The 27217-nt window shown below is 44.3% G+C and overlaps 1 protein-coding gene across 2 annotated transcripts in view; it reads right to left on the bottom strand.

Moving 5' to 3' along the window:
* Positions 1–586: 586 nt before the first annotated feature.
* Positions 587–27217, bottom strand: part of MARCHF3 (membrane associated ring-CH-type finger 3) — a 156459-nt gene continuing 129828 nt past the window's right edge. Inside the window, 2 exon segments of one of the 2 annotated variants that reach the window (NM_001077941.1) lie at positions 587–1527; positions 7991–8200. In NM_001077941.1, coding sequence (NP_001071409.1) covers positions 1369–1527; positions 7991–8200 — 369 coding nt within the window. In that variant the 3' untranslated portion in view covers positions 587–1368. 2 annotated transcript variants of the gene reach the window in all.

Below are 27217 nucleotides of genomic sequence, written 5' to 3'. Positions count from 1 at the left end.
CATGTTCTAGAAATCCATATTTTAAGCCTTCCCCCAAGGTTGGGCTCCACCTTCTCTTCAGGGCACGTGGGTGAGTGGGCGGATGGGAGCCTGAGTGCCACCGTGAGCAAGTGCCTTTCCCCAGACGCACGTCTGCTCCCTGGCTTCAGTGGACACCCAAATGCAGGGAAAGTCTAGACCTTTTACATTGAGAGGGAGTCCTTAGAGGAAGCCTATTTCAGCCTGTGACAGAATCGGCTCATGGGTGGGGGAAGGCACTGCACGGGGCTCTTTTTCGGAAATCAGACAAAGGGGTCTTAAGACTGCTCGGACAGGGTTTTCTTTTTTTGCTATATCTACCTGTCAAGCTAGAAATTCAGCAGAGCAATGGGAGTGCTAATTGATATGCAAAACAGGTCCAGAGTTCCTAGAAATGTCTAATGATCCTCCAATTCATTGCGAATGCAGAATTCAGACCTGCACTAAGTGAAATGGGAGTAAGAACACCAACCTTTTTGCTTTCCCTTCTTTTTATCTTTCCTTTTTCATATCTACTTTGGGAAGCCTCACAGGTTTTATGATTTAAAAAAAATAGTATAGCCATCAGTGGGGTTTGTCTTTCACACACTGGGTATTTATTATTAGAAAATAGCTTCTATCAGCTGTCAGTACCAAACAAGTTGAAAGGAGCGTGCTTCTCACCATAAATTGTTTTTCTCCTTAATGAAGTTTAAATAGTTCACTGTGGGGAGAGTTGTCACGCCTTTTTTTTTTTCTTTAAAAACTGAATAATTAAATGGATTTTAGTACAAAACATCCTTCAAATATGACTTGTCCTGCAGTTATGCTGTCCCCTTGAGTAAGGGACTTGGAAGAGATGGAAAAGACCACTCAAGCTATCAAATTACCCCAAAGAATCTATAGTAAAAACTGGGAAACAAACCAATGAACCCAAACAAAACCCATCCAAACCAGGAAACCAGTTTTAACGTTGGCTTTTCAATTTTGATTATCATCTAAGTTTAATATATATATATATTTATATTTGAAATAGTAATAAAAAAGGAAGAATTTAATTGCATCCTTAGCAGGACAACCTTCCTCACATGTGAAAGAGGTGTTCAGAAAATTCCATATCTGCTAAATAAACATGTTTGGCAGCTTAGCAAATATCATATGATTGCAGCATCCATGATTTGAAGTCAAAGAGCATTCATTCTCTTTCTTCGGGTGGAGTCTGTTGGTCAGGGCGATGTGATTACATGGCTCTGGATGTTCTTCGACCCACAGGCTTGAGGAAGGGTTTGGGAGTGGCTCAGTGTATGGCCCCAGTGCAGAAACTTCCACACCCCAAACAACAAATCAACCAACCAACCAAACACACAAACATCAAACAATTGTCTCCTTTGAGTTCCTCTTGGCAGAGTGGAGGCCCAGCAGGGACTGCTGGTTGGAAGGGATGTTGACAGACTTTGGAATGAGGAGAATCACCCTCTGATTGGTCCGACGCCATTCGTTGTACAATCGACAGTGGTACCTAAATGACACCTGGGGTTGGGAGAGGAAAAACAAGAGAAGGCTTCAGGTAATGGAAGCTGCTTATCAATTCAAACAACCTATGTGCCATTTAAAACAGTTCCAAACATCAGTACAGCTGGGCAAGAGCCTGGGGCAAAACTGCTCTAGCAGGTAGATGTGTGCTGAGTCTGAGGTTCAACCAAACAGCACTCGTGCCCTGAACACAGGGGCAGCGCTCCCCTCGTGCCTCTTCATCCTGGGCCAAATCATAGTAATAATAGGAAATGATGTTCCTCCTGAGCCTGGACTTATTTTCAGAGTAGTGGTTTGGACCCCACAGGAGAAGAAAGCTGGTTGGGGGTTGTGAGCAGAGCGGGTTCAGCGCCAGTCTTCACGCAGTTGTGGGACTAGGCAGCATGCTCTTTTGGTCATCGAGTTTCTCTCTGTTAAATGAGAGGGATGCGAGGGCTTCGCACACCCTTCTGTAGGTTGGATGCTGCACAACTCAAAGGACCCCATTCACAGTATGACAAGAAGGGCACCCTTCGTACTGAGATATGGACAACCTGCACCACTGTACTTGGCAGCCCCTGTGAGTGATCCCCACTGCCCCCAGCTCCATGGCTTCCAGTGCAGAAGCTTCAGCATGGGCACCAGCTCCCCTGATGAGTTCTTCCTGAGCCAGCGCCTCAGCATGGCATCAGTGCCCTGTGCACCACTGCCCTTGTTTCTCCCTCTCCCTGCACTAGAAGCATCTTGTTGAGGGCAGGGGCTTTTGTTGTATTCATCTTCGCATGCTCTGCACTGGTCACAGCGCCTGGTGCTTAGGAAGTTGCTCAGTTAAGTTCACCGAGTGAATGGATGAGTGAATAAATATCCTGTACCTTCTAATTGCAACACTGCTCTTAGACTTAGGCCTCTCTTACACAATACACGACGGCACGAGCAGTAGACTCATCATCAGCTGTGACATAACTATACCCACAAAGTGCTTGCTGCTTGTGTAAATATACTCGAATGAGATGCTTGCTTGCTTCTGTGGCTTGCTTTGGAGAAGACTGGAGAAAAGCGATTTTCCCAGGAAATTCAAAGAATCGATTCTTCTGAAGATGTATAAACTGCCTTTTAGTTTGAGTATAGCTAGATGTCTAGGTAGGAGAAGGCAATGGCAACCCACTCCAGTACTCTTGCCTGGAAAATCCCATGGATGGAGGAGCCTGGTAGGCTGCAGTCCATGGGGTCGCACAGAGTCGGACACGACTGAAGCGACTTAGCAGCAGCAGCAGCAGCAGCAGATGTCTAGGTAAGTGCTCGGGAAGAAGGCGCCCATGACCTCAGGATGACAAATTATTCAAGGGACACCTGTTTAACCACCTGGGCTAGGTGAGTCATGGTGATCCTAGTTCAGGGTCCCTGTTGGCCAAAGTGGACTGACCCTATGGTTTAGCTCAGTGTTTCTGGAAGATAATGCAGGCTCTTGATCAGAAAGGGCCTGTCTTCATGGAAGGATCGTGAAATCCAAGGCCACTCACTCAAATTTCTTAGGGTAGAAAGCAGATACCACAGACAGAATGCCAGAGAGATTTCAGTATGAAAATATAAGCTTTTAAACTCACACAGATGTGCTTTTCTCCAAAAAGCTCTGAACATGCCAGAGTGGATCAGAGGTTTTTTTTTTTTTTTTTCTTTTTCTGTTTTTAAAGCTTGATTCTCTTATATCTGTTCCGTCCTGCCGCTGCCTGGTGCTACTCATGAATGTAAGAGGCAGGCTGGAAAACGTGCTGATCAGGGCAAAGGGCAGGGAAGGGGTAGGGAACAGACAAGCACTAAAGAAGAGCTGGGGCAGTACAAGAAATCTGGAATCTGGAAATATTACAGGAAAGCTGGATTTGAAATCTAGCCCCTCCGTCGGGATGGTAATGAACTGCGCATGCTCAGTAAGTCCGGGCACAGCGGCAGCTGCGCGCAGTAGGGGGCAGGCAGTGGGATACCTCGTTTGTAAAATGTGAATAATGATATCAGAGATAATGCATAAAAAGCACGCTGCCACTGCCACATGTTAGTGTTCTTGGCCTGTTATTTCTGGCGGGTTAAATCTGAAAAGAAGATAATTTTGCAACACTCCTTCTTAGATACAGGAAGGTGGGGGAAAAAAAGAAAAAGGGAGATTGGGCTATTTCCTCTAAAGCCTTGCTCTCAGTGTGGCCATGAAGGATGCACCACCTGGGAGCTTGTTAGAATATAACAGTTGTGGGCTCCACCCAGACATGGGGAATCAGAGCCTGCATTTTAACAAGATCCCCAGGTGATTCGCATGTACATTCAAGCCTGAGAAGCACTGCTTCAAGGAACTAGGGAGTCCATGCCTTAGCAGGCCTCTCAGCTCCTTGGCTGGGAAGTACAAAAATAAGACCCACTTGTTCAGACAAACAAATGAGACCTTACTACGCATTCATCTATCTTAATTGCTGTTCACCACCACGGTCTGCAGGCGAATTCAATCAATAAGAAAGCATCATGAGAAGATGACGCTGCGTCAGAGATAATGAAGGTAGGTGCAGAGCGCAGGGATCATGGGTCTGCAGTTGCCCTGGATTGTCCTGGCTCTGGTCTCTAAGCGTGCCAAGATACTCCCTCCCCTCAATGGAACAGAACAAGAATAAGACAGGTTTGATTTAGAGAAATAAAGAGGCAGTGAGGGAAAAAAAATAAAGGAAAAAAGAAGCTATGGCAGTAGTAACACTGGGAACTTCATTTAGATATTTATTAAATTTCTGAGGTTTTAAAGAAAAAGGAGGAAGAAAGAGTACGGGGCCACTATTCTAAAAACTACTCTTTATGGGATGGGTTTCTTAAAGTGTCTTCATTTTTTCCATCCAAAGGCTATTTATTAACCTCCGGTCACGGGCAAGGTCTGTGCAGAGTTGCAGTCATGTGCACGGCACACAGAGGGCCGGCACGTATTAGCATCACCTCTCCCCGAGAGGCTTCCCTGGTGACTCAGCGGTAAAGAATTAGCCTGCCAATGCAGGAGACGTGGGTTTGATCCCTGGGTTGAGAAGATCCCCTGGAGAAGGAAATGGCAACCTGCTCCAGTATTCTTGCCTGGGAAATCCTATGGACAGAAGAGCCTGGTGGGCTACAGTCCACGAGGTCACAAAAGAGTCAGACTCGACTTAGAAAGTAAACAACAATAGCTCCCCAAGGTGGGGGTGACTGGCTAAGGCCGAACGTTTGCTGTAAAGTCATGGCATGATTTGGGAAATCTCATTAGGAATTTTGATTCTGCCCTTTCTCTTTGGAGTTCATGGTGTGACTGAAGTATCTGGATGAGGCCAGGGCTGTAGAAGTTGTCTTCCCAGAATGGGGCCTGACCTCTGATCTGTGATGGTCCTGTGGAAGACAAGACGGCGGTGAGGGACTGAGTCAGCCACACCGGGTCTTGCTGGACACCCTCAGGGTGTGTCTGAACCCATTAGGAGCCTTGCCAGGACAGCATTCTATTCAAGCTTTCCCCTCTGTAAAGAGAATTTAAATGATTGACCCACGGGACTGGAAGTCAGCCAGAAAGGCTGGATCATTCATTCCTTTGGTTTGGTGATTTAATCAGTTGCCACCGAGACTCAGTAGATGGCGGGACCTCCTGGGAGGGGGCGGTGGTCACTGCACGTGGGCACGACTACACTGGGCTAATGCAGATCCTCTGTGGACACTTTTTGAACTCTTCACGTGGACTCAGTGCTCACCTACTTGTGTCTGTCCACAGACTTCAAATGGTTTGTGGCATGCACAGTGATGTTTCTGGGGCACCTCTTCCCTCCAGCTGTCAGGGTGGAGGTGACCGAGGTCTTGGCCTCCTGGGTGCCAGACACCTGTGTGTCAGAGCAGCGGATTCCAGAAGGCAGAACTCCCTGAGTCTGTCAAGCCTGGCCTGGTGGGGGCACTGAGCTCCAAATGCACCTTTGGGCGAGCAGCGTGGGTGCGGGTCCCTCTGACAGCACTGGCGAGGCCCTTCTGGGAATGTTCCTCCGGGGAGAGCCGGGCTGGGACTGACACCATGTTTGTTTATCTAAGACATTTTCACAGCATATTCTCCTTAAGTTTGACAGCTTGTTTACGATGGGTTTCTGCTGCAGGGCAGTTTCCAAGTGCTGTCAGCTTCTGAATTAAGGCTCTTGCCAGGCCCGCTCAGTACAGCATTTATCTGGGAAGGAGTTAGTCTAGATTCAGTAACCTATAGCTGAGCTGTGGCTGCTGTGAGTTTTTCACATGAAAGGGGAGAAACGCCTGTATTTCCCTCCAGTTGCTCTTCGTTTTATAGAGGAGGGAGGGAGAGTGTGAGATGGGGGAGCACAGCAGCTGGGGGAAGAGAGCCCATGCCTCTGCTGAGTGCCCCGATGGATGTTCCCGAAGTTATCCCACCTCATCCTCACAACAGTTGACCCAGGGGTCAGCAGTCATTTCCTCAAGTCTGTGCATAAGGAGAGGGATGATCAGAGAGGTTAGGGACCCTGTTTGAAGTTACACAGCTATTCGGATGCTAAATCTTGGGTTTAAACACAGAGCCTTTGGATTCTGAAGGCATGTGCTTTTTTTTTTTTTTTTTTTTTACCATGCACCGCTGCCTCTTGGCAGCATTTCTGGAGTGAAGTATGTCATCCGTCTCCTGAAAGAGCCACTCCAGGGACCTTTCCCACCCAAACCTTCCTTTCACCTGAGATGAGATATGAAACAGGATAACATCCATTTTTCTCTGGGTAATCTCTTTCCTTCTTTTTGCCCACTCCCTCCTCTTTTTTTTTTTTTTTTTTCTTCCCGTTAGGTAAGTGTATGCTTTACAAAGGAGATTTTCAAAAAGGCCTTAACTTAATTTGAATGTCCAGCATTTAAGACTACATCTTCATTCAACCTTCATCTTAGGAACTTATACAAGAAAAATGAGAGACTAGCAAACTTCCAAACATGGTAAAACTTACAGTTAATTGTTTTCCAAAGTGCTTTCCCACATACGCTTTCACATCAATCCCCTAAGGCCAGGAGAAGCTGGTAGGATGGGTATCACTCTCATCCCCACTTTACAGATGAGAACATCGAGGCTTGGAGAGGGGAAATGACTTTTCCAAGGTGGTGCGAGACTTAGACACTAGTGGACAGACAATTTAGTTTCTTATTTCTAATCCTCTTCCCACAACACTGTCCTTGCAGCTTCTGAGTCAGCCTGATTGCTTGATTCACAGTGAATCAAGACACAGTTTAGAAGCGTAGATGTTTAGAGGAGACAATTAAAGTTTTGGTTGAGGGCTTTATTAGGCTGGGAAAATGAATGCCTCCCTTAACCAGAACACTCCCATAAAGTTCCAAGCACCGAAATACTCCTTATGTACTCAGGCTCAAGTCATGCCCCTTTTACTGAGACTGAAATGCATCCCCCACTTAGCACCTGAAACTCTCACCTGAGAGGAGGCACAGAGCTGGACAAGAGGAAAGGGCAGTGAGCAGGGGGTTGTGGTCAGCGTGGTAGGGATGGTAGCTGGTAGCACAGGGCTTGGGATACAGGGTAAGGCAGCAGGTGTGAGCACCGTAAGCTTCACATGCTGACACTGTGCTGCAGAGATCGAATGGGACAGCCTAGACAGGAAATACATATTGAATAACAACGGAGCGTGCTCAGATTAGAGATGAGCAGGCACATGCCAGGAAGGGGGGGGGCCCGGTTTCTGAAAACCATCTAGAGGACTATGACATTCTTCCCTGCAGGTCTCACAGGGAAGCGTCAAGAGAGAGCAAATGCTGCCCCCTCTTTGTGGGTGCTGCCAACTGGTACCCAAGCAATCACGAGGTTAATTAAAACAATAAAAAACCAGAGAGGGTTAAAATTTTTGTCCTTCTATCCAGCAGGAACACTTATTGGGAAATGGTTTTTCTTTAGTGGTAGCTTCTCAGCTAGATGAATTAGTGGTTTTATGGGCAGCAGAATCAATGTCCCAACCCAGAATAATCAGCAGGCAAAGTGCATCTCCTCGTCCAACAAAGACTTTAGGCCTTGTCAGGACGAAAGGAGAAAATAACCAGCAGGAGGATTCATGATCTGTGCGGGCAGCAATAGCAACAGTGGCCAAGCACGTCATTCATCACGTACATCATACACCACAAGCCTGGCAAAAGTGAGGAGCGTGAACAAGAGAAAGAAGATGCCAGGCCTGCTCACAGAGGAATGCCTGGCTGTGAGAGGGGAGGAATGCCCAGGGTGTATGCCTTTGACTGATGAACTCTTAGAAGCTGGGGCTTTTTCTTTGCTTCATCTGCTCTTCCCAGCAGTGCACATACATGTACACACACACACACACACACACCCCGAATCACTATCACCAGCACTTAACGCTCTTGTGCTTCCAGGCAGGTGAGATGAGCTACAGACAAGAAGGAAAGCCGTGCCAGCCGGGTGCTGCCAGCTCCCACTGGCCGCAATCCCCGGGCTCCGGGCCATACTTACTAGTGTCCAAAAGAGGTAAATAGTGAAGAGTGCAACAGTGAGTGCAATCAGTCCGACGGCTTCGAGCCGACTGCTAAAGTGCAGGTGGTCCACAGCGCCCCGCAGGCAGAGCCAGCCCGAGATGGTGGCCAGCGGGGTGATGAACAGGAAGCACACCATGTCTCCAAACAGAGTCCGCTTCTCGTGCTGGGGACCTGGGTTTCTGAGCCACTGCCAGGGGAAGGGAGACAGAGAAAAGCAGTGACAAGGTTAAACACCAGGGAGGGGTGGAGACATGCTACTCTGAGGTTGTATTTGTCTTCAGCATCTGGAAAGGGCACCTCTGACCTGTTCTGAGATTACATGGAAGCAGTAAGGGCTCGTTCCCAGCCCTGTCCCATCAATAGTAGTGATGATGATAATAGTAATGACAATAAAAGCATCCTTGCTGTAGATGTCCTGCTGGTTTTGAAAAGAGTTCAATGATTATTATTATTAGGAATCACAATGACCCTATGGGGAAGGCAGAGAGAACGTTATCTTTGAAAGGTAACTGAGGTGCAGGAAGTGCTGTAGTGTCCCAGAGCTTTCCTGGGTCTTGACTCTGGGAATGTGTGCAGGAAAGGGTTAACTTAGCATGCCCAAGCTGCACCCACATTGCTCAAATCCTGCACATTTCTAAGACCTGTTTTTTTTTAAAGACTGGATCCTAAGAAAAGAGCTCTAAGTCCTTGTAATGATGTGCCTGATAAGAGTGTTTTTGGATGCCTGAGGCCTTGGGCCACATGGTGCCAGGGAAAGCAGATAGTTTATGCCAACGGTGTGATTTACGTTGAACACCTATTTTTGCTCCAGGGGCTGGAGTCTGAGTAGCTGAGGTCTTTCACGCGGGCGTTGCATATCTTATGTGACTGACCCTAATAAACGCCCTGGACACCAAGGTTCGGGTGAGCACCCATGGTTGATAGGGCCCTGCACACATTGTTATAAACTATTGCTATAAAAATTAGGGACATCTGTGTGATATTGCTGGGAAGGGACATCTGGGAGCTTGTCCCTAGGGCCTCCTGGACTTTGCCCTGGCACCTTCTGCCTCTGTTGATTTTAATTGGTATCCCTCTGTGGTCATTCATTGTAACAATGAGTATAAGAGCTTTTCTGGGTCTTGTGAGTCCTAGTCAGTCACTGAGGGTGGTCTTGGGGAAGGAGACTCACCTGTACTCCATCAACTCCATAATGCCCCTTCCCGTATATTTTAGGAGCCTGGATCTCCTACTTAGGACTGTCTCTGATATCTTAGACTTCCCTGGTGGCTCAGACAGTCTGCGTACAATGTGGTAGACCCGGGTTCAATCCCTGGGTTGGGAAGATCCCCTGGAGAAGGAAATGGCAACCCGCTCCAGTACTCTTACTTGGAAAATCCCATGGATGAAGGAGCCTGGTAGGCTACAGTCCATGGGCTTCACAAAGAGTCAGACACGACTGAGTGACTTCACTTTCACTTTCTGACTTCTTAATTGTGCTACCATCTTGACTGAACCAATTCCAAAAAGGGTGGGGAAAACATCAGCTTGTTGAAAGACTAGAGATGAGCATCCCTGCAGGATAGGAACAAGGTTGTCCTCCCACTTGGGGAATTGCTGAATGTCTGCTGAGATGTTTTCCATAATCCATCTAAGAAAAGTCATGTTTATGTATCGATGTCAGTGCATATTGGTAAGGAGGCCAGGTTGCTTTCCTTCAGATTAGCATGGAAACATGCCCAAGTAATTTCTCATCTCACTACCCCATCTAGCAATGACAGAGGCCAAAGAGTCCAGAGAAGGAGTCAGGTGAGATGGGAGAGATGCTGGCTGACTGTCTTCCACCTCTTCTCAGGGGCCAGCAGTGCTGTGGGCCGCTGAGAAGTTACCCCAAGGGGCCAGCACAGTGGTTCCTTCAAAACCATTGGTAGGAGGGAAGGGACAAAGACAGGGGAGACTGGAGAGAGGGAAGGCTATATTCAAGGGCAGACCCAGAAGACACAGGAGCTGCAGAGAAGGCGAGGGAACCAGGAAAGAGCTGTGTATAGGCCAGCAGAAGCCTCAAGAGCGAGCCCAAGAGGTGGAAGCTCAGAGGGACAGAAGGCAGTTTGCTGTTCAGGGAAGGAGCAGACTTTCCTTGAATGTTTGCCTGAGGCAAATGGTAAATGACCCCAAATGCCTAAATTACCCCTTTCCAGTGACAACCCACTTTTTAAATTAATTAATTAAACTTATTTGGCTGTGCCCGGTCTTGGTTGTGGCATGGGGGATCAAGTTCCCTGAGCAGGGGTCAAACCCTGGCCCCTTGCATTGGGAGTGCAGAGTCTTAGGCACTGGGCCTAAGGAAGTCCCTGACATTCCACTTTAAAAATGGCTGAGATGCTGAAAGAAGTCACCTCAGTTCAAAAGTGGACCTGGATAAATATTAAAACGTAGATAATGGGGAGTTGGCTTGTCTGCGAATATAAACACAGTGTTATAAAAATTTAACACAAATACCCAAACGATCAGGTGCAAACAGTATTAACCTCACTACGTGCTGTTGTGCTACCTCAGACATCTCAGCAGCTTCAGAGAAATTCAAAGAGCTCTTAGTAATTAATGTTTCCTTATCTAAATACTGGCAATATTTCTGTGAAGTGGAGAGTAGCAACGAGATACGGTTATCCCCACTTTACAGAGGCTCAGCAAGGGAGAATGACTGCTCCGGGTGATACTGAGAGGGGATCAGGGTCTCTACTCTTGTTCAGATGTCCTGCCAGTGAAATATTTAAAAACAGAAGTGGCAAGGCATTCAGAAATCCAGATTCTTAAACACTAGTGCTGACCTAGCAGCAACCTGACTCCCCCAGTAGCTTAGACTTTGCCAGGAAGTAGATCTGGGAAGCTGGCCTGTTTTCCTCTGTGCCCCCACTTGCTGGAACGTAGTAGGTTCTCAATAAATTTGCGACAGGTGCGCAGACAAGTTACTTCATTGGCTAAGACCCCCCTGCACCTCCCCAGTTTCTGTTCCTTGGGAATTCTGAGCATGTTTTATTAAACCTAACTTAGCACTTTATGTAGGAGAAGGCAATGGCAACCCACTCCAGTACCCTTGCCTGGAAAATCCCATGGACGGAGAAAGCCTGCTAGGCTGCAGTCCATGGGGTCGCTAAGAGTCGGCATGACTGAGCAGCTTCACTTTCACTTTTCACTTTCATGCATTGGAGAAGGAAATGGCAACCCACTCCAGTGTTCTTGCCTGGAGAATCCCAGGGACGGGGGAGCCTGGTGGGCTGCCGTCTATGGGGTCACACAGAGTCGGACACGACTGATGCAACTTAGCAGCAGCAGCAGCACTTTATGTGGCCCGTGACACTGCTCACTGAAATGACTCAGGTATGCAAGGAGGTGATTATGGATCACTGCAGAACTCTGCCTGATGCACAGTAAATTGCAGAGGCAAACTAGAAATTACTATTGTTTGTTCCCAGTTTCCTATTTTCTAATTGTTCTTTGACCTTTTAAATTCCTAAAAGATTTCCGGATCATTTTTTATGTCTATGACCACAAGGGCCTGGATTCTGCATATCATTAACACTATATATATATATATATTTTTTTTTTTTTTGCTCACTTTACTCTTTGTGTTGTTTGGGTCATATTTAGGTATGAAGTTCTTTTTTTAAAATTAACTGCCTAACTGATTCTTGGCTCTGCTGGGTCTTGGCTGCTGCACTCGGGCTTTCTCTAGTTTCGGGAAGCGGGGGCTAATCTCTAGTTGTGGTGCGCAGGCTTCTCATCGTGGAGGCTTCTCTTGTTGGAGACTGCAGGCTCTAGGCACGCAGGCTTCAGGAGTTGCAGCACGCGGGCTCAGTAGTTGTGGTACACGGGCTTAGTTGCTCCGAGGCATGTGGGATCTTCCCAAACCAGGAACTGAACCCATGACCCCTTCTTTGGTGGGCAGGTTCTTAACCACTAGACCGCCAGGGAAGCCTAGTATGAAGTTCTTCAAATAGGTACTGTTACGTTAAAATCTGTGACTTCTTCAGAATCCTAAGTACAATTTCTTTCTCACAAATGCAGGCCCGTGAATAAGACCACTAGCAATATCTGTTGTTGAGGAAAAATTTGCCTTGTGCCATGGTAAGACCCTCTGCCAATGTGTCCAAAAAGTTGATACAGGATATTTAAACAGAGTTTGTAACAGAGAGAATGTGATTTTGCCTCCAGTTCCAGCAATAGGGGATTGTCTAAATACAATATGGAATTTTCTTAAAACAGACTTCTATAGAGTAATCTCAAGTGATAACGTGTATTTTGTATTTACTGACATGATATATTGCTGAACAAGAAAAGAATGCTACTAGACAGAATTACAGTATGACCCTATATATGTAGTGATACATCTACATGCACATGAACATTTATACTTACACAGATGTAGTGAATTTGCATAGACAAAGACCAGAAGGATCCTAGCAAAACAGTTGCTATTCTTGGTAGTGGAATCAGAATGGTCTTTAACTTTTTTCCTTTTTGTATGTATATTCATGTTTTTCTAAAATGAACATGGATTACCTGTGCAGTTATGTACAAAACATCCAGAGAGAGAGAGAGAGAGAGGAAAGGGGAGGTGGAGGGAGAGAGATCAAGAAACAGGAGGAAGTCAGGCGAGTCAGGTGTTTAGAGCACAGCAAACTATAGCAATAAAATAAACTATTACTGAGTCAAGGCTGGGGCAAGCCAGTGCTAGACATTTGGAGTTTTTTGTGCAATAGCTCATTGAGTCTTCACAATAACTTTGTGGGGCAGATTCCTAACATTATCCCCATTTTACAGATACAAACACTGGGGAACAGAATTTAGCAATGTACCTAACGATAGATAGCAAGTGTTGAGATTGAAACCAGCCTCACTGGTCTGATCCTTGCTTTCCATATTTATGTTTTCTTTCTGCACCAAGTGATATTTGCGTGTGTGCATGAGTGAGTGTGTGTGCACATGTACACACTAGATGTTTTGCAGACTTTCGGCTAGCTGGGATATGGTAAGTCCTGCTGTTTTCTTGATACATCACATAACCAAATGGTTGGCTGGCCAGGATGTTATCACGGTAACTTTATAAAATTTGCTTAGGCTGCTGTTCTGTTCTTTGTTAATTCTTTTACCACACAATAATACTCTGGGTGTTTAATCTCAGCTACATTATCATGCATTTTAGCTTAATTCATAATAGGCAAAAGATTGATCTCAACTATTGTTCCATTGTGTTTCTTGCTTTTTATATGTCTTTTGCCTCTCTCTTACCAGTTATACTTATTTAACATAAAGTATTATCCCTGTTCTGTAGTAGCATCTTTGTGTCCCATACATTCAGTAAAGAGCAGACAGAGGCAGAACGGCAGGTTTGTTTGTATGTCCAGTCTTCCCACTGACTTGAGGTGGTCCTTACCTTTAAATCACTGGCATTTTATAGCACATTCAGCATTCAGAGGCTGAATGAATGACAGTAACTTATGTTTACATGTTAACTCAGATCTTACAATATGCCAAGCACTATCATATATGCTACATGTAGTAATTTATCCACTCTTCAATAACCTTTGAAAGAGGTACCATTATTAACATTAGTATTTTATATTAATAGGGAAACTGAGGCATGCAGAAGTTACATAAGTTATAGAAGTTTGACCTGGTCTTGATCTATGTAGTCTAGCTCCAAAGATTGGACTCCTACTGTATCTTCATTCTCAAAAAAAAAGGTTGGGGTGTAGGAAGGGTGGGTGGATAAAGGGGGAGAAGAGGAGGAGGTTTGCACCTTAACTGGTTTTATTACTGCAAGAAGGAATATTTACTTATCATGGTTCCCCTGGTGTGCTCAGTCATGTCTGACTCTTTGTGACCTTGTGGACTGTGGCCCACCAGGCTCCTCTTCCATGGGATTTTCTAGGCAAGAATATTGGGGTGGGTTGCCATTTCCTTCTCCATGGTTCCCCTGGAGTGAAATACCAATTAATTTATTCTGCTGCTTGTGGACAGTTTTTGTAGCTAAATAGTCTTCTTTTTTTTGAGGGGTGTCTGTGCAGCTTGTGGGATCTTCATTCCCCAACCAGAGATTGCACCTGGGGCTCTTGCAGTGAAAGCTTGGAGTGAAACCACTGGACAGCCAGGAAATTCCCTAAAATATCATTCTTAAAGAGTCTTTAGTTTGATCTTAGTCCTCAGCTTGTACTTGGTGGTTAGTTGTATTTTTAAGACCGGAGGTCAGTGATGGAGAATGCTCATTTGTATGGCCTCTTTTGCCTTGGCAGGCCCATCTACATGGCTGCCAGGGGATATGTGGGCAGCCAGGGGCACCTTCCTGGCTTTTGTTCTCTGATTCCATCAAAATCATAAAGCAGAGAGATTGTACCGTTGAAAGCCTTAGCAGTGAGCTGGCTTTTTTTTTTTTTTTTTGGTGGGGCTCTCATTCCAATCATTGGCTTATTCCCAAATGATGAGATTAATCTACTCTTGGAAATAGGTACAAAAGTCAACCAAACAACCAACCAAATGAAACAAAACAGAAACCTCCACGGTAATGAGCAGTGTAGGGCCTGAGACAGCACAGGGAATCGAAGCAGCATTGCACTGCCAGGGACACAGTGTCATTCACTGGCTGTAAATGGATATCCAAGCTGAGCCAGGCACCAGTGGTTATTTGCAAGGTGGGTTAACTGTGGGTTCAGTTCTAATTACAGTGGCAATTTGTTAAATCCCTTACTGCTGGGGAGGAGTGAGGGGGTGCAGTGCTACAGGACATTAGATTCTGCCTCCCAGACTCTGAGTTAATCGGCTTTAATCCCCAAGGTAGACAGGACATTTTGCAGGTCAGTTTGTACTGGAACCAGATTACACTCTGGTGGCTAATAGCTCCGATCGATTACAACCTTCCCCATGAATCTCCTTAATGAGAAACCATCATGAGAATGAAAGAAACTGATAGGAGGGATAATAACCGATAGAACCATAACAAATTTATAGGGTAGAAAAACAGAAAAAAGAAGGCCTGATCTCAGAATGTTTACTCACTTGGCCTGAGTGTCTCCTGTTAATCTGACACTTGGTAGAGTTATTCACCAAGTGCTTGCCTTTCTTGGAATGAGGCTTCTTGAAGCCCAACACAACACAGCCTGCATGAGCTGTCTGGCTTGCCCAGAGAGCTGCGATGGGAAAGGGGCAGTGCAAAGACCAGAAGACATGTGACAGGTCCTCTGTGTGATTTAGAACTGAAGATGAAACTCAAAAATCACATATTTCAGTTAACTTGAAACATAGCAGAAAACAAAACCAAACAAACTCCCACCAGTGTTTTAAATCCCTGAACTTTGCAGTCTGTCAGTGAATTTCCAGGGCAGTTGAAGCTGCTCAGAAGGAGATTCTGACTCTGGGGAAGCTAAGGAGATGCTCGCTTCAAATGTCCATCAACCCCGGCTGCAAGCAACATACCTCAAACAAAAACTTCACAGATGATTTGCTCATGACTCTAAATGCAAATCTCCAGCCTTGGCCTCTCTCCAAAGCTCCAGATGTGTATATCCAGCAGGCCACTCCACAGCTCCACTTACATGACTAATAGACAGCTCAAACTCCCTAGACCACTGGGGAAATCCCCAAAGCTGAACACTTGATTTAGCATGGACATCATCAACAAAAGAGTCCAAAATGCAGTACTTGGATGCAATCTCAAAAACAACAGAATGATCTCTGTTCATTTCCAAGGCAAACCATTCAATATCATGGTAATCCAAGTCTATGCCCTGACCAGTAATGCTGAAAAAGCTGAAGTTGAACGGTTCTATGAAGACCTACAAGACCTTTTAGAACTAACACCCAAAAAAGATGTCCTTTTCATTATAGGGGACTGGAATGCAAAAGTAGGAAGTCAAGAAACACCTGGAGTGACAGGCAAATTTGGCCTTGGAGTACGAAATGAAGCAGGGCAAAGGCTAATAGAGTTTTGCCAAGGGAACGCACTGGTCATAGCAAACACCCTCTTGCAACAACACAAGAGAAGACCCTACACATGGACATCACCAGATGGTCAACACCAAAATCAGATTGATTATATTCTTTGCAGCCAAAGATGGAGAAGCTGTATATAGTGAGCAAAAACAAGACTGGGAGCTGACTGTGGCTCAGATCATGAACTCCTTATTGGCAAATTCAGACTTAAATTGAAGAAAGTGGGGAAAACCATTAGACCATTCAGGTATGACCTAAATCAAATCCCTTATGAGTATACTCTGGAAGTGAGAAATAGATTTAAGGGACTAGATCTGATAGACAGAGTACTTGATGAACTATGGATGGAGGTTTGTGACACTGTACAGGAGACAGGGAGCAAGACCATCCCCAAGGAAAAGAAAAGTAAAAAAGCAAAATGGCTGTCTGAGGAGGCCTTACAAATAGCTGTGAAAAGAACAGAGGTGAAAGGCAAAGAAGAAAAGGAAGGATATACCCATTTGAATGCAGAGTTCCAAACAATAGCAAGGAGAGATAAGAAAGCCTTCCTCAGCAATCGGTGCAAAGAAATAGAGGAAAACAATAAAATGGGAAAGACTAGAGATCTCTTCAAGAAAATTAGAGATACCAACGGAACATTTCATGCAAAGCTGGGCTCAGTAAAGGACAGAAATTGTATGAACCTAACAGAAGCAGAAGATATAAGAAGAGGTGGCAAGAATACATGGAAGAACTGTATAAAAAAGATCTTCATGACCCAGATAATCATGAAGGCATGATCACTCACACTCACCTAGAGCCGGACATCCTGGAATGTGAAGTCAGGTGGGCATTAGGAAGCGTCACTACGAACAAAGCGAGTGGAGGTGATGGAATTCCAGTGGAGCTATTTCAAATCCTAAAAGATGATGCTGTGAAAGTGCTGCACTCAATATGCCAGCAAATTTGGAAAACTCAGCAGTGGCCACAGGACTAGAAAAGGTCAGTTTGCATTCCAATCCCAAAGGAAGACAATGTCAAAGAATGCTCAAACTACCACACAATTGCACTCATCTCACATGCTAGTAAAGTAATGCTCAAAATTCTCCAAGCCAGGCTTCAGCAATACGTGAACCATGAACTTCCAGATGTTTAAGCTGGTTTTAGAAAAGGCAGAGGAACCAGAGATCAAATTGCCAACATCCCCTGGATCATCAAAAAAGCAAAAGAGTTCCAGAAAAACATCTATTTCTGCTTTATTGACTATGCCAAAGCCTTTGACTGTGTGGATCACAATTAACTGTGGAAAATTTTACAAGAGATGGGAATACCAGACCACTTGACCTGCCTTTTGAGAAACCTGTATGCAGGTCAGGAAGCAACAGTTAGAACTGGACTTGGAACAACAGACTGGTTCCAAATAGGAAAAGGAGTACGTCAAGGCTGTATATTGTCACCCTGCTTCTTTAACTTATATGCAGAGTACATCATGAGAAATGCTGGGCTAGATGAAGCACAAGCTGGAATCAAGATTGCCAGGAGAAATATCAATAACCTCAGATATGCAGATGATACCACCCTTATGGCAGAAAGTGAAGAACTGAAGAGCCTCTTGATGAAAGTGAAAGAGGAGAGTGAAAAAGTTGACTTAAAGCTCAACATTCAGAAAACGAAGATCATGGCATCTGGTCCCATCACTTCATGGCAAATAGATGGGGAAACAGTGGAAACAGTAGCTGACTTTATTTTTCTGGGCTCCAAAATCACTGCAGATGGTGACTGCAGCCATGAAATTAAAAGATGCTTGCTCCTTGGAAGGAAAGTTATGACCAACCTAGACAGCATATTAAAAGGCAGAGACATTACTTTTCCAACAAAGGTCTGTTTAGTCAAGGCTGTGGTTTTTCCAGTAGTCATGTATGGATGTGAGAGTTGGACTATAAAGAAAGCTGAGTGCTGAAGAATTGACACTTTTAAACTGTGGTGTTGGAGAAGACTCTTGAGAGTCCCTTGGACTGCAAGGAGATCCAACCAGTCCATCCTAAAGGAGATCAGTCCTGGGTGTTCATTGGAGGGACTGATGTTGAAGCTGAAACTCCAGTACTTTGGACAACTGATGTGAAGAGCTGACTCATTTGAAAAGACCCTGATGCTGGGAAAGATTGAGGGCAGGAGGAGAAGGGGACAACAGAGGATGAGATGGTTGGATGGCATTACAGACTCAATGGACATGGGTTTGGGTGGACTCCAGGAGTTGGTGGTGGACAGGGAGGCCTGGCGTGCTTCAGTTCATGGGGTCACAAAGAGTCGGACGCGACTGAGTGACTGAACTGAACACCACCTTTCTTTTCTGCAAGGCTCCCTATCAGGAAATGACACGACCAACCACCCAGTTGCTTAATCCTGTTTCCTTTCTATGTCATACCCTGCAAATCTAGTCCTTCTGTAAGCCCCGTCAGAACTCCTTCAACACATATCTGGAATCTCTGCTCCTCTCTCCATCTCCATTGCTGCCATCCCCAGGCCTCCGTCACTCTTATTTGGGAGGCAATTGCATTCCTGCTTCCACTCTGGTCACCTTCTAGTCCAAATCTAAAACAGCAGTCAGAGTGACCTTGTAAATACATAAACCAGACTACCTTGCTCCTTTGCTTAAAATTCTCCAATGCTTAGAATAAAGTCCAAACTCTGCCCTTCCTCTGTGTGTCTCCTATAACCTCTCCCCCTTCATTTCCAAATTTATACGTGGCTGTTCCCATGAGGGGAACAGGCTCTGACCATATTCTTGCACGGTTGTCTCCTTCTCATCATTTAGTTCAAAAATACTCCTTGCACCTCTGAGCATTACCTGGCTATATTTTCTATAGAGTGCATGACACTCTATGAAATGATGCTGTTTATCTATTTACCTGATTGCTTGTTTATTTTTTGCTCCCCGCTTCAATGAGAGCTCCATGATGGTAGGACTTCATTTTTGTTCGTTCTTGTATGCCTTGATCCAAGAACAGTACTGGAACACAGTAGATGCTTCATGAAAATGAATGAATATCTGAGATGCCAGTGGTCCTGACCAGAAATGACCCTACAGTATGTTAAACTAATCAAATTGGTCAGTGAGAAGAAACTGTTGGCTGGTAAACATCAAGTCCTGAAGTTCACTGCTTTTAGCCTTCTAGTTTGGAGACAGAATTCCTTATATAGAAAGATGGTAACGATAACCCTGTATGCAAGACAGCAAAAGAGACACGGATGTATAGAACAGTCTTTTGGACTCTGTGGGAGAGAGAGGGTGGGATGATTTGGGAGAATGGCATTGAAACGTGTATAATATCATATGAGAAACGAATCGCCAGTCCAGGTTCGATGCAGGATACAGGATGCTTGGGGCTGGTGCACTGGGATGACCCAGAAGGATGGTACGGGGAGGGAGGTGGGAGTGGGGTTCAGGATGGGGAACACATGTACACCCGTGGCAGATTCATGTTGATATATGGCAAAACCAATACAATATTGTAAAGTAATTAGCCTCCAATTAAAATAAATAAATTTAAATTAAAAAAAAAAAAAGGATTCCTTATATAGCACTCCTTTTCGGTTGCCAAGAAAATATCTACAGTGTTTTGTTGCTACGAGGTGAAAAATCTTGTAGATTCTGTTCAAGTCATCATCTTTTTACCCTAAGATGTAAATAATCATGAAATATCATCTATTTTTCTATAGGTCATGAAATAGCATGAGAAATCCAGTAAATTATTCAAGGTCCTTTGTACTGTTTTAGTCACAGTTACTGTCTTATTTTTTTTCTAGAAAAAAAAAACTACTTTGAAATATATGAGAAAAAGACAATACCAAGTGTCCATTTAAAAATTATACAACTTGAGTTCAATTAAAAATAGGTGCCCAGTGCCTATTATGTGCTGGGTATTTTTACTGAATTTAATGATACCAGATGGTTGTGTTATTCCCATTTTGAATTGGGTTATTAAGCCTCAGTGAGGTTAAATGACTTGTTCAAGGTTACACAGTAGAGGAGCCAGTATTTGAAATCTCCAGCCTACTGTTCTTTCATATCTTCCCTTCAGCTTGTTTCTGTGCTACAGGAAACCTTGATCCTCATTTTTGTCTGCTCTCCCAATGAGTAAGGTTGGAGAAGCAGCACTGAGCAGCCATAAAACATGGGATTCGAAGCAGGAGACAGGACCCTGCTTCCAGGCGTATCTTCTTGGTTCCCCCTTATGCTGTGTGAACTTCATTAAGTTCTATCACTTCTCTGGGGGAGTGAAAATGGGGGTCTCCCTCCAAGGAGTAAGGATGGCCCAGCTTTGAGGGGATGGGGAACACCCCTCGCTGGTTGTATAAACGTCCCACTTTTGTTCAAAACATCAGGTCCAGCTGTGGAGTGGATATGTCATCTCTCAGCCCTACTCTCTTCTGAGCTCCAGGCTCGTGGATCCCACTGTGCACTGAATCTCTCTCCGTTTGTGTGACAAACACCTCACACTTCCCCAGGTCCACAGTGCAACAGTGGGTTCACCACCCCCCCCAACTCTCCCGCAAACTGACTCCAGTTCCTCTCCCAGGTGGTTCCATGCCAGTCCATGCCAACACCCACAGGCTCCTGCAAACAACCTCCACCTCATTCTTATTCTCCCTTTCCTCCTTCCCCGCTCCCTCTACCCAACCCGTCAGCAGATCCTGATGTTCTGGAACACGTCTCGGCACATTCACATCTCTCTCTAGGGCCACTACTCTTTACCAAGCCAGCCTCATCTTTCACTTGAACCGTGTAATAGTCACTTCACTCTTCTCGTCCTGTTACCCTAGAATCCAGGTTCTATAAAAGCAGCAAGATCACGTCACTGCTCTTGCTTAAAACTCCCCATTGCACTTAGTCTAATGCCTCACTGTGGCTCACCAAGCCTGTGTGTTGTAGCCCCACTGTTTGTACCCTGGGCTCTACAGACCCCAAGGGGTCCAAGGATATGATTCATGGGATCTGTGATTTTACAATGGGGGGTGAAAATCACATCTTTATTTTCACAGCCTCTAACTGAAGTTTAGTATCTCATTGAGTTATGCAGAAAATCTTAGTGATATGAGCAGTACCTGTGACTGTATCCTACAGAAACCACAGATATCTCACACTAAAACTGTAGCAGATATCTTGACAAATTATACTTCATCGTCATTAGATCTGCTATAAGACGTGTTAAAGCAGCATCTATATTTTATGTCACAGCTTTGTCTTTTCAGTAGTTTTATAGCTGTATTAAAATGTACAGAGAAGGCAATGGCACCCCACTCCAGTACTCTTGCCTGGAAAATCCCATGGACGGAGGAGCCTGGTAGGCTGCAGTCCATGGGGTCGCTAGGAGTCAGACACGACTGAGCGACTTCACTTTCACTTTTCACTTTCATGCACTGGAGAAGGAAATGGCAACCCACTACAGTGTTCTTGCCTGGAGAATCCCAGGGATGGGGGAGGCTGATGGGCTGCCGTCTATGGGGTCGCACAGAGTCGGACATGACTGAAGCGACTTAGCAGCAGCAGCAGCAGCAGCATTATAATGTAATTGGTTTTCTTTGCATTCCTATGTATTTTATCTTGTGTGTGTTAAGTCACTTCAGTTGGGTCTGACTCTGCGATCCTATGGACTATAGCCCACCAGGCTCCTCTGTCCAGGGGATTCTCCAGGCGAGAATACTGGCTCTCCTCCAGGGGATCATCCAGACCCAGGGAATGAACCCATGTCTCTTAGGTTTCCTGCATTGCCAGGCAGTTTCTTTACCACTAGCGCCATTTGGGAAGGCCTGTATTTTACATGATGAAAAACATGATTCTGAGAAGAGATCCACAGGCAGACTGCATCTGCCTATGGGATCCATGACAGAAAAGTTGAAGCACCTTGAAACCTAGCTCCGTTGACTCCTCAAACAGTGCTCCTTTGCAGTGTTGTTTTTTTTTCCTGTTTCAGAAACACTCAACTGGCCTGGCTCAGCGCCTTTGCAGTGGCTGCTCCTTCTGCCTGCCACTCTTCCCACATCTAGTTCCTTCTCATGGGACATCCCTCTGTTCATACATTACCTCTTCAGAAAGGCCTTCACAAACCCCCAAAGTCCTTCTCCTCAGTCATCCTGTAACATAACAGCTTGTTCTTCCTTCATAACTTGCATCACTATCAGAACTAATCTTTTTATTAACTTGTTTATTCCGTCCTTCTTTCTAGCAGGTAAACTCTGTTCGTATACAGTGTTCTGGCCTGTTCACAGTTATATCCCATTTTCTAAAATGTTTGTGTTTGATAAATGTTAGTTGAAGAAATACATAAATCCTTCTTAACTTGGTGATCACTTTTAGTAGAAATCAGATGAGTCTAACCAAAATATATACACACATATATAAAATCACTCCCCGTGACTCTTCTGATCAAATCCAGATAAGTAATTTTTGTCCCAGACACATGCTTAGCAGTTGTTCTGGCCTTCACAGCTGTGAATTGGCTGAAGTATACATCATATTCAAGGACACCCTAGAGATGTGTGATGCTCCCTGGAGGACTCAGGCCAATAAGCCAATTAAGGGGCTATAATGCTCCATAAATACTATATTTGTGTCTGGAACATTATAATTTGGCTTCAGCATTATTTGAACAACTGCTACACACACTCACACCAATGGTTTGAAATTTTCCAAAGATAAGATTAGCAGCATAGCAGGATTAGAGGGCAAAATAATTTTGTATATTCACTTGAAATTCCAGATATAAGTAAAATGGGGAGTCATTTTTCTCTATTTTATATCACTGTGTAGAAGTGATCACAGCCAAATGCAGATTGTTTATCCAAAATACAAGACGATGCTACAGAATTATGTGGCATATGTGGTCCATATAAAGCCAGAAACATGAGATAAACAACCAAGAAAGCAGGAAGAGCAAGAAACCAGAAATTTGCAGATGAAATTAATAAAAAGCATAGAGCCAACAATAAAAATGATTACTCTGGAAGACAGTGGTTTTATACTGTGTAATCTATTACAAACAGGATACATACAGAAGCTCCAAGTTCCTGGAGCTCTTATGGGACCCCTGGCCCTCCAGCTGGTGAAGTTGCTGGCATCTAACACCCCTTCTGCTGGCCTGTGGTTGGAGCCCAGGATTCTGGAGCTTTAAATAATTACTTCCAAGAGAAAGACTGGATCACAGAGTAAATGGTACCATGACAGGGTACCAAGTAAGAACCCTCAGTGGAACACTGGATAAAGTATGAGAATATGATAAATAACATGTATAAGAATAATAAATACCTATTTTGAGAATCAGGGATGTTTAAAGGACTACAGAGGGAGAAATCAAATTTACAAGCAGATCCTCAAAATGGGACCACATTGAAAAACCGGGAGTGAAAAATCCTCATGTATTAAGAATATGAGTATGAAAACTCTTCCAAGCAGAGTGTGGTGGAGGAATTTCAATGAAATATGATCCATGTGCAAAATAAAGGACAGAAGAGACATTCTCACCAGGACCATATATTCCCAAAGTCAGCAAGGATGGGAACACTTTGAGAAGAGGAACTCTCTGCTAGATGGACGACTGTGAGAATAGAGGAAACTTCAGATTCACAGTGCTTACAGTCCAATGTTTTGCTGCCAAAAAGTTCCCCAAATATTTAGGGCCTGTCTGATCTTGCTGACATTGGACACATCCTAGCAACCAATGGATCTGGAATCCTTCAAGGCTCCACTTAAGACAATGGCTTAAGTTTACAAGTTGCAGTATTTGGCGGAACCTCTTTATTTTTGTTTGGCACTCTTGCCCTCAAATTTCAAAGGGAGCCCACCAGCCCACAATCCGGATTGTGCTATGAATACCATGCCCATGTTATCTAAGTTTTTCATGATTTGTAAGATTTCAGACATGCTCTTCCTTAGCCTCCTCACATCCAAATGAAAAAGTCTCCCTCTTTCTGTCCAGGCCACCCCAGTCACCTGTTTTTCTGGCTCCCTTGGATTCTTCAGGGGGCTTTCCAGGCAGTGCAGTGGTAAAGAACCCACCTGCCAATGCAGGAGACATGTGGGAGACTTGGGTTTCATCCCTGGGTAGGGAAGATCCCCTGGAGGAGGGCATGGCAACCCACTCCAGTATTCTTGCCTGAAAAATACCATGGACAAGAGGAACCTGGTGGGCTACAGTCCATGGGGTCGCAGAGAGTTGCACATGACTGAGCACACACACGTTGGACTTTTCAGATATACTTCATTGGGAATGGGTCCCAGAATATCAGACCACCAAATAAAAATACAGCACGGTGTTACATGAGGGGAGGGGCCAGTTTCCTTTTTTGGCATGAGTTGTTTTGATTATGTTCAGTGTTTGTAGACCATTTTGCTACAAATCTCCCAGGGTTGCTTTCAAGGAAGACGTTCTTAAGGAGTTGTGGCAACGGCTGGATGTCAGGGGTCATGACGTCAGGGACTGGCGTTTACAGAAGGCCAAGCAGGAGACCAGCCGGAAGGACACAACTGCTGTCTGGGGGAAAGCTCGACCCCAACCAGGGGACATTTCTAGCTTGAGTGACCCTGAGACATGTGTCCTTGTGGCAGAACCAAGCGAACCACAGGAGAACCCAAGTTAATAACCAGCCCAGGGCTGTATGTGGGCAGAACTGAATCAGCAGCTGTCCCCTTAACACTAGCAAATCATATCCACTGTTGTGGATATCTGCAGAATTATAATGTGGCCTCCTCACAGAAGAAGGAATTTGCAGTGAAGCAATGAGAAGTTTCCCTTTTAAGGGTGCAAGAGACACTTTTGGACAGTCTACATGTTCCCTTGCAGCCAACGTTACTGTTTGTGTAGGTCAAGGATGTTTGACCCTGGGTGCAGGGCTTCAGAAAATCTGACCCCTTTGTGACTTTATGTGAACACTGGGTGTCTGTGCATTTCAGGGGAGAGAATTCAAGCCTTGATCCTATTTTCAAACATGACTGAGGGGAAGCAGTGCTGTTCCAGAGCATTTTCCTAAACTGTCTCAAGACACTCTTTGGTCTGGTCCAGCTTTCTGAGCTTTGATAAATTTCAGAATATGGGCAGTAGGATGTTGATTACCTTCTGAGAATCCATATGGACTATCCATATCTCCTTAGACCTGGATTTAAGACAAAAACCAACCTAGGGCACAAACTGTGATATTTAAAAAATAAATTGTGTGGTTGTAGGGCAGCAGATTCATGAAAACATCTAAATTAAAAGGCTTAAGGGAAAAAAAAAAGAATTTTACTGGACAAAGATGGCAAAATTTCAGGCAACATAAAATCAATGCATAATTATTTCTTCTCAATAAAAGTGAACAGGGTTTCATCACATAAACTGTGATAGGGAAAAGGTAAAACTTTAAGAGGGGAGTAAACCATCCACATCTCTGTGCCACTTTCTTCCTTTCGAAAATGGAGAAGGTTGGGGATGTTTCTGGTAGTCCAGTGATTAAGAATCCACCTTCCAAAGCAGGGGATGCAGGTTGGACCCCATATGCTGTGGGTCAGTTAAGCCTGCACAATGCAACTGCTGAACTTGTGTGCCACAGTGAAGATCCAGTACAGCCAAAAAAAAAAAAAGTTTGTGTATACAAACAGTTGAACAGGAAAGTGGTATAGGGTAGAACAGGGGCATAGGGCAAAGACTCAGTAAATGACAGCAAGTAGGAAAGGAGGCAGAATATTAAGGTGAATAGAATGTGCAGAAAGAGTGAAAAATGATAGCAAGGAAGCTGAAGATATGTTTTCTATAAATTCTGACACTGGACCTTACAAACCTTATGCTGCCAGAAGGAAGCCAGTCTCAACTGCAGGGTTCCATTTATAGGAAATGTCCAGAACAGGCAGATGGATCCACAGAGACACAAAATAGATTCTTGGTTGCCTAGGGCTGGCGGGGGGTGCGGTGTGAAGGTAGGGCTATGAGGACTGCAGAGTTCAGGCTGAAGTGTGTGATGTTTCTTTTTCAGGTGATGAAAATGTTCTAAAATTTCTGGGAACTACATGGTATATGAATTGTATCTGAATAAGTGTTCTAAAAATCTGAGACTGAAAAACACCCTTGGTAAAAATATGAAGTGGCTTGTAGATTTCCCTAAAGAATCCCTTCTCTTGCATGAATTCTGATTTGCAGGTATTTCTTTCCACCTTGCCACAACTTCATCTAATAGGGTTATTCTTCAGATATATTTATCTGTCAGGTACGTCTTACAAACAGCTGAAAATGTGTATATATTTTGATGAACGAATGACTTCTGGGTTTCAACATTAAAGTCATAGCTTTTAAGCAGATGAGCCAGTGTTTAGAAAAATATTAGAGCCATTTTATTACTTTCATCTCTCATCCCTTTCCTCCCATCATCTACCAGCATTAATGCAAAGAGCTAGCCTTTGGAAGTAAGCAAAGTGTTAGGAGAGGTTGCATAAATTTCTTTTGGATGGTGAATATTTTCTCTTCATCTCCTGATTTCTGCTTTTATTGATTCTACACAGATGTAAGTCCTTAATGCCTATAAATTCTATTTTACAACTTTCCTGCAGTTCCTACCTGCTAGCAGCATTTCATATACTACATTAGCCATTTTTCCTCAGAGCCCTAAAAGATTCTGAACTTCACCATTTATGCCAACTTTCTGTCTCTAATAGCATTGCTGGAGATGAAGTGATGATAAAACAATGATTAGAAAATATTTCATTTTCTTCTTTTAATCTGACCTCAGTCTTTACAAACAGATCTTTTACACATTTTAATAAGGGGCATAGCTAAGAATTAAGCCTGTTTTTCACTGTTCTAAACTAAAAGCTTTAAAGTGTTTTTCTTTCTCTTTCATGTTAGACACACACAAATATAACTTTGCTCTCATATATCCATCACAGCATAAACCTATCCCTCTAGCTTTGTAATAATGGACTGTAAAGAAAACAATTTTATCCCAGGCAATCTCACAGGGTTCCTCTTTCTTTATGAATGAAGGCAGGCAGCTCTGAGGTGCTGCACAGGAATATACATTTAGTGAACAATGGAGGAGGAACACAAAGCCACAAGACCTGACAGGATTTTTCTTATCTTTCCCCAAATTTGCTGCACCTGTCAAGAAACGGAAGCAAAGAACAGAGGCAATTATATAAATAATTCAAGAGAAAGACCAGTGTTTTCCTTCATGAGTTGCAAAATCAGTTTCACCAATCTGAGTTATGTAGATGACAGTGTCTAAAGAAATTCAC

Source organism: Bos taurus, chromosome 7 (genome assembly GCF_002263795.3).
Source record: "Bos taurus isolate L1 Dominette 01449 registration number 42190680 breed Hereford chromosome 7, ARS-UCD2.0, whole genome shotgun sequence".
NCBI lineage: Eukaryota > Metazoa > Chordata > Mammalia > Artiodactyla > Bovidae > Bos > Bos taurus.
Note: the sequence above shows the minus strand (reverse complement) of the source record. Positions and strands in the feature narration are given on the sequence as shown.